Source organism: Rhyacophila brunnea, unplaced genomic scaffold (assembly GCF_057557595.1).
Source record: "Rhyacophila brunnea isolate RB1 unplaced genomic scaffold, BYU_Rbru_1.0 scaffold_12, whole genome shotgun sequence".
In the NCBI taxonomy this organism is placed as follows: Eukaryota; Metazoa; Arthropoda; class Insecta; order Trichoptera; family Rhyacophilidae; genus Rhyacophila; species Rhyacophila brunnea.
This window is the reverse complement of record NW_028232774.1, coordinates 28,372,261-28,385,559: the sequence shown is the minus strand read 5'-3', so window position 1 is coordinate 28,385,559 and position 13,299 is coordinate 28,372,261. Positions and strand designations below refer to the sequence as shown.

At 33.3% G+C, this 13,299-nt stretch overlaps 1 protein-coding gene across 1 annotated transcript in view; it reads left to right on the top strand.

The window, feature by feature from the left end:
- Positions 1-12,722, top strand: part of LOC147078030 (putative RNA-binding protein EIF1AD) — a 125,282-nt gene extending 112,560 nt beyond the window's left edge. Inside the window, exon 3 of the mRNA XM_085961132.1 lies at positions 11,682-12,722. Within this exon, the coding sequence (XP_085817258.1) occupies positions 11,682-12,059 (378 nt within the window). The 3' untranslated portion in view covers positions 12,060-12,722. The remainder of the gene's footprint in view (positions 1-11,681) is intronic.
- Positions 12,723-13,299: the final 577 nt, after the last annotated feature.

The window sequence follows — 13,299 nt, the reverse complement described above, 5'->3', positions numbered from 1 at the left end:
CGTAAGTAACTGTAGTCTCGTCGATACTGACGACAGATCTCTTGTAACAAATAATTTAACGAATTATTGTGCTTCCGCTAACCATTTGTGTAAAAATATTAATAGTACTAACTATACTAAAGTCGAAGCTGGCAGTTTACTTGAAATTAATAGCGATGTATGTAGTTTAGATAGTCGATCGTCGTTGCAATCGAGCAACGAAACTTTAGGAAGGGACTCACCTTTTAAATTAGCGAACAGACCCCACGAGGCTGACGTTAAGAATATTATTAGGAAGAGTCGAACTAATCGTCGACTACAAAACATTAATACCTTCGGTAAATTAAGGCGAAATAAACTTAATGAAGAAGAGCTCATAGCATTAGATGACTATAATCGTTATCTTAAGCAAAAATCAAGTAAATGTAAGTCCTTTAGTATTAAGATTATTAAAAATAAGTTACGTAAGCTTAATAAGATTAATTTTGATAGCGTTAAGTTTGAACTAAGAAATATGAACTTAATGTACAAAGATAAAGCTAGATATAGTGACGAAAGAGTTGTTGTGTATGATCATCATCTCAAAGGCGGTGATATACTCAATGACGGAGGACAAGAGTTATGGGACTCAGCTACGGCTGCCCATAACCAACAAAGCAAAATATCTACGGATTTTCTCGGTTCTGTAAATATTTTAGATCCTAGGGACAGGTGTAGTCGGGGACAGAACTTTGCGGCGTGTCAAAAGACACTACCATCTGTAACGACTGCAGACCGTCCAAATAGCGTAGTCAGAAGTACGTGGACAATTGTAAGTAGTACGTTGGATGCGTCGGGTGAAGAGAAATTGCCAACTACTGCAATTGCACGTAATAAAAATAGTTTACCTCATAAAGATTTAAATATTATACTTGATAAAAATGTTAGTGTTAAAAGTGTTTTAAATACTAGTGTTAAATTGATATATATGAGTATGATAAGCGTGATATACATATCGGTGATAAGTGTGATATATTTTAAATTAATAGCGAAGAGAGTGTTGCTAGTTAAGGCGTGGGGAAGCGCATGGCTTCCACGCTAAGTCCTTTACTAGTATTCGGAGCTGCGGAACAAACAAGTCTTCGAGAGGAGCGATAAAGAAATAAGTCTATTATCGAAGCAAACAACAAGTCTTCGAGAGGAGCGATAAAGAAATAAGTCTATTATCGAAGCAAACAACAAGTCTTCGAGAGGAGCGATAAAGAAATAAGTCTATTATCGAAGCAAACAACAAGTCTTCGAGAGGAGCGATAAAGAAATAAGTCTATTATCGAAGCAAACCACAAGTCTTCGAGAGGAGCGATAAAGAAATAAGTCTATTATCGAAGCAAACAACAAGTCTTCGAGAGGAGCGATAAAGAAATAAGTCTATTATCGAAGCAAACAACAAGTCTTCGAGAGGAGCGATAAAGAAATAAGTCTATTATCGAAGCAAACAACAAGACTTCGTGAGGAGCGATAAAGAAATAAGTCTCTGATCGAAGCGAGAAATGAGCCTTTATCGGAGCTAGCAATAAGACTTCGAGAGGAGCGATAAAGAAATAAGTCTTTTATCGGAGCGAGCGATAAGTCTTCGAGAAGGGCAAGACGAAAGAAAGTGTTGCTAATTAGGGCATGGGGAAGTCCTTGGCTTCCACGCTAAGCCCCTAATAGTATTCGGAGCTGCGAAATGAAGAGAGCGTTGCTAATTTAGGCATGGGGGAGTTCGTAACTTTCACGCTAAGTCCTTATTAGTATTCGGAGCTGCGAAAAATAAGTCTCTTGATTGGGATTGATTTCAAATTCTTGTAGAATGTAATATATAGCTAGGAGTATTGAGCGTTAGGTTAAATAGGTTTAAATGACCCTATGTAATTTAATATTAAAGGTATTGTCAGGGGAGTCTCCCTGGCATATCATGGTACTATGCCGTATTTTCTAGTAAGCGGGAACGTGATTCGCGACGGGAAGTCGAACTCTACTTCTGTCCATGGGTCGTAAACGGAGCGTCTCCGTGAGTCCTCTTCTTTGCGGTTGTCCCTCGGCAGGAAAAGCAGTAGTCGTCCCATACAGCACTCACCGTCCTCAAAATAAAATTTTTAACTTCAGAATTATTGAATTATATAATTTTCTTTTATTAATTAGAATTTTAAGACCCGAATCTGGGCGAATATTAATTACAAAAAGTAAAAGAAAAACTTTGTGTGCATGCGCAGATTTTGTGTATTTTATTTTGAATATGCTTTACTGTTGCTTTATCGCTTTGCATATTACTGAGTCCTGAGGTGTGGTAATGGTGAATTGAGACTAGACATATACAGTTATGTCTTTATTAAGGGTGGGCATTTGACACGAACAAAAACGCCGACCTTCAGTTAGTGTTTATGGCAGAGTATGGTTTAACGACATAACTATACAAATCTAGCCTTGTAGTCAATTCTACTTCTCAAATAGCCGTGCGACAACCTCACGACAAGGTACAAACAGAATATATAAGTCCCATGGTCCTAAACTATGGAAGAAGCAGGGAAGAAATGGTCGAAAAAGACCATGAACAGGTAACCAGTAGCGTAATCGTTTAGTATTAGGAAGTAAAATGTATGTTGTTAACCTTTTCTTTGTAAATGTAATAAAATTTTACGTAAAAAATTTCGCCTCCAAGAATCGAGACTGCTCAAGTGTAATTGGAACGCTGTGACCACAGGCCTCGAGATGACACGTCGCGTAGATTTGGGCGCGATCTAATTTGGAAATAATTTCCGGGAAATCTCCATTAAACTTAGAAAATAAGTTATGGGAGAGATTGTTTACGTAAAATTTAGCAAGTACATGCTTCAATAACTTTTATAGCAATAATGGAAGTGTATGAAAATTGAAAAAGAAAATTGAATATTTATAAATTTATATACTGTATAATTGTAAATAAAGAATTTTAATACTAATTTTATCAATACAAGATAGAAGCTAACTACCGTTATAAAAATACTGTAAACGCGTACCTATATTTATAGACGCGTAATTATAATTATAGATTTTGTTAATGCTATAACTTACTGACTATAACGAATATTGTAAAAGTAACAATTGGAAAAACTTAAGATTCTGGTATAGATGGGTTTCTACCCATAAACAATAATAAATCTTAATCGCGTCTTGGATAAATAAAAGAATCAAATACTGCGACTAAAAATACAAATTGACGCGTGACCTTGAACCTTAACTGAATTCTGTCCGACTAGAATTTACGGCCCAGCTGTGCTGGCTCGCGAGGTAAAAATAGATTCAAGGTTACGTTTAGATTACTATGGAAAAGCCACTATTAAAGACTAAATAAATTTGTAGTCGCTTGTAAATAACATCTTGTTAGGATTAAGCATTTATATATTTAAGTTGAAATGCTAAGTATAATATTATAGTATTTTCACGTAATAATGTTCGTCCGAAAGGTAAATATCGAATGAAACGTTTTCTGCGGCTCCAAATAGTTTTATTAAAACTTAGTAAAATTCTATTGGCCTAAAAAGGCCAAGAGTGGTGGAAAGGACTAGTACGTGGGTGTCAACCTTTCATTTTGACATTTTAAATTTAAAGACTGCCGTTCCCTTATTTAGTACCCGAATACTTATTCCGATACCTCGATGGAAAGCTAGAAACTTTCCCCTTCGTTTGAACACGAAAAATCATATAAAATCAACTATTTTGCTTACGTCATCGCAACGGCGTATTTAAGGGACTTGTTCTAGAGGGTGCTTGAAACACCCCTATTGAAACTTTATTTTGTAAAAATAAGGTAGAGTAAATTTAGCCCGATTTAATTAGAAGATATCTCTATTAGAAAGTTGCCAGGAACGGGAGATATACGTAAATTTATCCCGTGAGAGAAAGATATACATCTGCTATCCCTTACGGACTGTTTCCTGTTAAACCTCTATCCGAAGGGTATAAAAGGCGACCACTTTTCCCGTAAAATTATTAGTTTCTACACTTCTCACCAGCGATCTCCTACTAAGCAGCAGTCCTTCCGCGGATACGAGATACGGTTCTCAGTAACATTCGTGAAATTTACCTACAATAAGTCCTCATCGGCGGGCAAAAAGTAACGCGAATATCTCGTATCCGCCGGTAGCGACGGGTACCGCTAAACGTAGCGCGAATACCACGTATCTGTCGGTAGTGACGTCGGCCGCTAAAACGCAGCGCGAATAGCACGTATCTGCCGGTAGTGACGTACACGCGGAGTAATTTTATTTTTTATTACTCATCCTACGAGGTGACGTAATCGAGATAAATTACGCGATCGGATTTGTTTTATAAAAACAAATTAATAAACTCAGTCTGTAATAATAAATTTTACAAATCTTTTCGGGATTATAAAATAAATTTTTGAAACTTTATTAAGTAAACATAATCATAAAATAAATTTTAGTAAACAAATTCATAAACATAAAAACAAATTTTAGTAAATAAATTTGTAAACATTAAGCAAACCTTTTGTAAACAAGTCTGTAAACACAAATAAATATTTGTAAATACACTGTGAACATAAATAAACTTTATAAACAACAATAAAATAATTCTATTCTTTTATAAACCTAATACTGTGTGACCAAAGAATAATTTATATTTTCTTTCTTATGGGAAAATATTTCATGAATTAAAAATATCCAAAGAACATCTGCGTATACATTCTCTGAATTAGGTGTGACTTTTTGGGAACTTGTGAAAGATTTCACAGAGATCCTATAGTGAACAAATAAATAGTTTGCTGATACTTTAATTGAGATTTAATTACGGGAACAATGACAGTTAACCTTATTGTGTGACCGTGAACTCTAGTACCTGAATAAATTCGGCACCACACCAGCTGAGAGTTTTATTCGGGAATTCAAAAGTTGTGATACTACAAAGGAGATCCACCTCTCCTAGTTCATCACTAGTCTCCTCAGTGACGGCCCGGTAGCATTATTGAGCTAGCCGTGAGCCGGGTCATGTCATAAGGACAAAATTCGTCACATATTATTATAATATCTGGTTAACATGATATGCGATGAGGTGTTCGATTATCAGTAAACGAGTCTGAAAAAATAAGGATATTTTAATTAAGTATATTATACTATTACAATTTACCCAATCGAGAAAAACACAAACTTTTTGGTTCTTTTCATTGTTGTTTTTTTCACACTTTTCAAACGGTTAATTTGATTTGTAATGTTTTTTATTAAAATTCACTTCTGCCTCGCGTGGAGGCCGTTCATTTTTCTTTATTATTATTGACATAGTAAAATTACAAAATTACCTGGCAGTAAGAATTTACGTTTGTATCAAAATTATTTTCTCGCTACCTTTTATTGGTTCCCTAGTGAAACCTTCAAAAAGTAGATTGTCTTCTAAACATCCAAAAGAAAATCTAGGCAATTTGACGTACGCATTTGGGTAAAGTCCCCGGGGGACGATTATTTTAATTCTAATGTCTCACCAATTTGTTTTTTTATCCTTCGAAATGATTCTTAAACTAAATTATTAATCCCTTGATATTTCCTGTGACTCGTATTTTTTCTGTTAGAATAGGTACATAATTGTTTAAAAAAAAATGTGAGCTCGAATTTCATTCTTTTATTCAACGAATAATTCACAAGATTTTAGAATAAAATATTCTAGACATTTAACGTACATAATTTGAAAACATCTCATGCATATACATACTAAAAGAAAACCCCCACTCGTAGCTCAATTGGAAAGCACACTGACGCGAATCAATGGTTACCGGATCAAGTATTTTTTCTAAAGTGGATTTTTTCTAGTATGTATATTTTTTTAGGGTTTTGTCTTAACATGCATCTTTCCGATATTTAAAAAAAATTGTACTTAATTTCAATGAAAAGAATCTAGTATTCTCAAATCTTGTGTGATAAGGAACTTTTATCGATTGTTGAATAGGTACTTACCTACTTGTTTTGCATTGAAATTTTGCATACATGTTATGACTTTATATAATTCCAATTGATTTAAGTTTTATACTTTTCCAATAATTGAATCGTTTTTGCGACCTGAATTTTGCCTTTCGGCATCTTGGGTACTACTGTGCATACCAGAAAACACAAACATACTGGGGAGTGGGTTGCTTTATAAATGAGGCTGTAAGAAGGTTTCATTCTCGAGTGTGGAGAAATATGGGATAAACATAAACACGTGTTAAATAGTATGTTATCTTCAATAGTCACGCCTGTATACTAAAGTGCATTTAAGTGTGCCACGTAAACGAAACGCGCATTCAACGTTGGTAATATTTGAGAACATTCAGGAAACCATGTTTTACTTGCATTTTATGGCTTGAAAGTCATTAAGTCGTAAACCAAAAGTGGCGTTAAAAGCCTCATCGCTGAATGACTAAATGAAACTAAATTGTATTAATTTGGTAGTATTATTGAAGCGTTACTCTATTTATGATGATTTTCCAGACTATACTGGTCATAAATGTCAAAAAGTGAGCGGCAGTATCACAGTTCGGGTGAAAAATTAACCCTTTTGTAAGTTCTATCTAAGTAAAAAAAACCTGTTTTAGGAACTATTTTGTTTGTAAAAATAAAAATATGGTACAATATTTATTTATTGAAGAAAATATTTCAAATAAATAGTAAATTGTTTAAAATCCAATATTTTAAAAACTCTCCTGACAGAAAATTGATTTAAACCACTTTTTGTCACCATTTCACACAACAGATTTATACAATTCATAGATTATATTGTTATTGTACATTTTCGCAAGGTTTGCTAGTTACCTAGAAGAAAGCATTTTATAAAATCTTTGCTGGATGACATTGCCTTCTTCTCCAGGAAGTAGAGTATCCAGTGTAAACCCCATACAGTTCCACTATTGAATAAAAAACAATAAATATGAAACATGATTCATTGTTATTTCCGTGAAGCTTAAATGATAGATGATATAATACAAAGACTGTCTTAAATATCTTGTCTACGAATTGTCTTCAAATAAAAATTCACCGGGTAAATAATTTCATAATTTTGAAACTAAACTAAACAGATCATAATTATAATGTAAAATTATCGTTGTTATGAATAAAAAAAATATTAATGATAATTATAATGTAACCCATACTTGCCCCTCGGAACTACTCCCTATGAGAGTAAATGTGGTATGGTGTGAGATTTATTAATTGGTAGTAAAAATTAAAATTGGTATAAAGGATATTTTAAACTCTCGTTTTAGTATTACATAAAAATGGAATTGTATATAATTAATCAAAAAAAAAACTAAATAATGTTTGGCTTGCCCACTCCACACGCAATTCTAAGTCGACTGAGAAAATACATTTAAAAAGTTATGTGGGAGAAAAGTTGTTCTGCTGATACAATAATGCCATCGCATGCTTGTGTGTAGGCCCAATAGGTTTTTAATTTCGTAACAATCAATAAACAAAAATACGTTTTAGAAATGACACTTTCTGACATTAGAGAATAAATTGTCACGTAAAAATATATTGTACCCAAGTGACAGTAGATGGAATGTTCTATTGTTTTTAAAAGTTTGGCATAAAATGAGTATCAAATTTTCGTAATAGTGAATTTTAAAATTGGAATAACGAAAACGGAAGTGGTTACATAATATTATAAATAACGGAAAATACACCTTACAGTTAATATATTTTATTGCTATTACGAACACCATAGGTATGCTGACCTTGAAACTGCAGACTTGCATATTTTTAGATGCTACTCTAATTATACGCCCTGGAATAATGCAGTAAGAAATCCAATAATACTCCATATTTTTAGATACTCTAATTATACGCTTGGAAATTATTATACGAGGAGACATACAAGAATGGGCCATTAGTTTAATTGTTTTCTCCGCAGGTGGCATATTTTAACCCCTCAGTTCCTCAGCGCAGAGGCAATTTATAAGCAACGATGTCGTTAATGAAAATACTCACTCAATTACTTATATGACTATATTTTTATACATACCTATACGTATTTTTTAAATTATATCCTTCTATTAGATGTCTCGGAAAATAATTACGGCTTATGACCTTTAAAATCTAAATACATTTTTCTCAGCTAATTACCTTTGTTATTTTTTTTGCTAATTGATAATTATAGCGCCTGTACACATGCATGGAATTACTGTCGGAAATTGTGCTTATTTTAAACTATCATGACAATAACTGTTTACATCTAAAAGTGCTGACTGTCTCTCCAATCTTATTCTTCAAGAGTAAGCGAGACGCGAGGTTGCCATTTTATGGAGCTTAAAATGAGTAGTTTGTTTTTTACCGGCATGTTAGCCCCGCTCCTATCGCTCTACTGCGCAGGCGCAGATCGAAAATAATCTTACTTGCGCGCAAAAAATCATCACAATTTGGAATGTTCCAATCTTGTTTGATTTATGCACGCAATCTTGCCAACTGCAGGATAATACCTGTTTCCCCATAAATTTTCTTATGGGGAATGTGAACTGTGCACAGTACATCCATGCACGTGTAAACGGGGTATTAAGTTAGATGATCTTTTTCTGTGCAGTCGTCTTAACGAATTTCATTGTTTTAATCTCCAGGTTATTACAATCGGATCTGAAAAGTGACTCGTTTGATTTCGGATGACAGATTTTCTTCAATGTAAAAAAGCATGCATTTTCTACTATACTAGTCTTCCTTGAACTGAAACAGTGCATATTTGCATATATGCATTTCGTTTCTTTACAAGGAATACGATTTCTGGGCTTTTTTAACCAATTCTTTAGAGTCATCAAATTCGACATGATTATAAATAATTCTCTGTTTTCATTAATATAACTATAAATGCTTGATCTTGAGTTTAACTCACAGACAATAACACAGTTGTATAGATATTATATTCATTCGACTGATTTCTCAGTTTGTTTACTTTATCAGTATTCAAAAAAGGAACTTTGTAGTATCGTATTTTTAATTGGTTTGGAATTAACAGGGTTTGCTTTTATTCGGATTAAATTACTTTATCCAAAATTATTCCAACATAAAAAATAATTGCAAATACTCTTATATTAAAATTCACTACGTTTTGTTGACAAATTATAATTATTTTCTATAATAAAGAATCTTACGTTCTTAATTACAAGAACGCTGATAATCGAATTTGACGCGTCTGGCGTCTATTACAATTAAGTTAATAATGTCTTTTACCTAACTGATCATTAAGAAGCATACCTCCTGATTGGTGGAATTTTATGTACCTCGGGTTAAATGTAAATATAAGAAATAACTCACCCGGAAAGTGAAATACCTATGTTCGAATCTTCTAATATACTTATACTGTGTTTTTTTCCAATATTTTTTTTTTGTACGTATGTAGTATTTTATTAATTGAATTGGTGTTTACATTGTAGAACTTCATCATAATAGTTTTAAAACAGTAGTTTTTAGTTAAATCTACGATACAAATATTAATGTTTTGATAGCCATTCGTTCAACTCATTGAGCTTATGAAGCGAATCCAAATGTTGATATTGATTGAAAACAAATGCGAATTGACGCAATCGAGGCATTCAAACTTCAAATCCGCAGATCAAACGGTCAGTGTGATAATCTCGACACATTTTCACCATAGAGTTAATCCATCCGCATTAGCATCCGCTTAGCGAACCCTTGCGACTTTTTCTAGAAACTCGAGAAATCCCTACTTTGCTGACAAATATTAAGGTCTTGGCAGGACAACTATAAAGTAAACATACATAATTTGAAAACATCTCATGCATATAACCACTAAAAAAAATCTTCAAGAAAACCTGCGGATAAATTAGTAATTTTTATAAGGATAGTTAAAGATTTTTATAATACATATTTCCCTATTTACAAATTAATATCACCATGGCCATATTCGATCCTAAGAAAATCATAATATGTGCCTCCACAGATTGGAGTTTGTTAATACAGATTTTTTTATTTTTATGAGAAATGCATGTTGGCCACTTGCTCAAACATACATTGTAAAACAACGAGTGAATTTTATCAGACCCGGGATTCAAACCAGGGACCGACGTCTTTTAGCTCTCATAACTAAATAATTATTAATTGAATTGATGTTTATATGGTAGAACTCTATTACATATATACTTTTTAAATAATTTATAGTATTGTATTAATTGAAAAAGACTAGTATTTATAGTACAGTTTTTAATTCACGGTTATTGAACAAAGCACATGATTAAAGAATGTTATATTTTTCATTCAATACTTAGTTTGGAACAGCCTTAGAAACATAACTAAGTATTTTTTTTTTGTCTATTCTAAATGATGTTTTCGATAGATATTCAAAAAATAATATAGTAGGTATGTTGTCTTATCAAAGAGACAATGATATTCTATATTTAGTCTATCCAGTACTATGTTTTAAAGTTCACGCGGATATCTGTATTAATTTCGCGTCTAATCTAAATAGAAATATGAGGCAAGTGCTAGAAATTGTGGTTTGAATGTAAATTTATGCACCGCGTTAGGAAACGCACTTTGAATTGGGCTGTCGACCGAACAGAGATGCTTTCAACGCAGGAAACCACTTAAAACATAACACTCACCGGGTTAGAAGGCTTCTTGGCAAACAAATATATGTACACATAGCCTTAAATCTGTGACTAGATCACAGAATGAGGTCACTGCTTCTGGGAATCTGTGGATAATAACGTAAAATTGAAAGCAGTTAGTAGCGGAATATAGTCACAGTTTTTAAGTATTTTATCAATTCTCTTTACCGTTATTTCATGCGTTCAACACAATTATTAATAGATCATTCTTGTATAGGAATGACTCGTTAAGCGTACGAAATGGTCCCCATCATTATAATAATATATTCCGAAGACGATACATCTAGAGTTTGGTCGATTTTAGAAATTCGAGAACTAAAGAATATTTAATTCATGAATGGTTTTATTGATTTCTCGAGATTCTAGAAAATTCTCGAGATATTTTCACCATCAGCGCTTTTCTTCCAATATAATATTTTTTCCGTCCAGAATCGAGCACTGTTCACAAAAATCTATTTCCGCCAGATCTTCCTCTTATCCTTTGCCCCATTACTGATGATGGTGATCACGGAAATTACAAATATTGCCAACATTCTCCTTCCATCTAGAGCGATCCTGCGCTGATCTTGTTGCTTCAGTTATTGTTGATTCAGTCGCTTTCTTGGTGGTGGCGCTCCATCTGCCACACGCCCTCGCAACCTCCTCCCTTCCCTACCAGAGTCTTTTTTCAGGCTACCTGGATCTCTTCAGATAACATTTTATTCTGTTCGTAAAGTTTCTTCCTTAAAAAAAATTTGGCGAGCTTTTTTGATTTTTCTTTTTTTCCAGAGCCCGGATGGAGAAAATATCATAGATTTAATTTATTCGTGGGGATCTTTGAATTCTCGAAAATTGCGAGAAATAAGAATCTCGATATTTCATAAAACATCTCGAAAAATGTGAATCAAGTTTTCTCACTATGATGTTTCATGGATTTTTGATTACAACGTTTATTTACGGATACGCATCGAGTCCATACGCAAAATAGAATGAATCTGAATTCCAAATTTATATGCCTACTATATCAAAATTGTCTTTTATTTATTGCGAATACGATGTAAGAGTGTATTCCATGAAGTTTACATTTTATTTCGGGTTTTTATTAATCTGTATTTATTTTCGCCAGGTTGAAGACGGAAAAGGAGAGCGTTACCTGATGTCAATGCCTCCAAAGTACCGGAAAAGCGTTTGGGTAAAACGCGGCGACTACGTCTTGATCGAGCCAATTGCAGAGGGCGACAAAGTACGAGCCGAAATGGTAGCAGCACTCCACACAGACCGAATAAAATACTTGATCGTGAACAATGCCTGGCCGGACAGGTTCAAAGAAGCAGACACGAGACGATCAGATAAAGACGAGCACCTTAGTGAATTGTCTAAAAACACCAACAGACGACAAGAAGATTTGATGGAGTCAGATGAAACTTCTTCGTCTGAAGATGAAGAAGATAGTGAATTAGAAAGCAGCGATGATGAAAGTCATAAGAAAAGTGATAAATTGTGATAACGATTAAACAATAAAAATCCTGTTAAGATTGTTACATCGTCGTTGAGAAAACTTGATAACAGTGATTGACTGAAGATAAAATATATAACATTTTATTTAATATTTTCCCTTAATAATTATACGACTATTTTTATTACTGTGTGTATTGGGGTGGTTGTAGTTTAGTACCGATAACAATACCAACCGGTTATAAATTCTGTGGTTTCGGGATAAAAGTGCTTAAGTCAGTTTGGTTGCAGCTGTGATAATCGGTTTTGAAAGAAATCACAGTTGTCATAATACTCTTGCTTGGAAGTTGGTGCACCTTTTTTTGTTTTACATTATTGATGTATAATTAAGTTTTTGATATTGTGGTGTTTCAATGGAGTTAAAAATTTAAGCTATCTCTACGAATTAAAAAATATATTTATTTTGCTTACAATCTATGATACAGAAGAGCACAATAATTCTTTAAATATAGACATTGGCGTTAAAATTTTAATTACGTAAAAACGTCACTTAACAACTTTCACCCCTGCAACCACAGAATTTGTTAAGAGGTATTTGTTGAAACGAACTATTTTTAATCACTATTCTAGGTATGTTAATTCTGATGTACTGTTAAATTTTACTGTTTATTGATCTATAAAATAAAAATTAACAAGAAAAACTTTCACTATAACTCGTGTGTTTTATTTGTAGAAAAATTTTGTAAAATATCTTTCAAGACACAAAATCAATGTCTACGTGAATTAAAAATAAACTAAAAACTGATTTGTGCAAAAGGGTTTGCACGTTATCGCCTGATCCTTTCTATCATGTATAGAGGTGAGTAAATTACTAATAACCAACTAAACAAACAAACCCTCGCAAAGAAAAGAAACCTATTGCGAAACTGCTTTATTGCTAACATTGCGATGTCACCAATCACGAGCTTTTCTTCGGTCTATATGTCTTATTTGGAATTACTGATTACATTAAAAATGAAAATGTTTTAATGTATGGTGGTTAAGAGACCGTGCACGATTGTGAAATCCTGACGCATTTACTAAAGGATTTGGAGGGTGGCACAAGTATGGCGAATGTTATAAAGATGCAACGCGAATTCTCTCGTGCTGTTTGTTTTTAAACGGCGCATTCTTATATTAATATTATCTCTATTTTATTGGTTCCCGTAGATAACGCAAGAGATTATCTCAATAAGTATTATGATATCAATATCCATATAATATGATCTGTCAATAATATACTCAATACA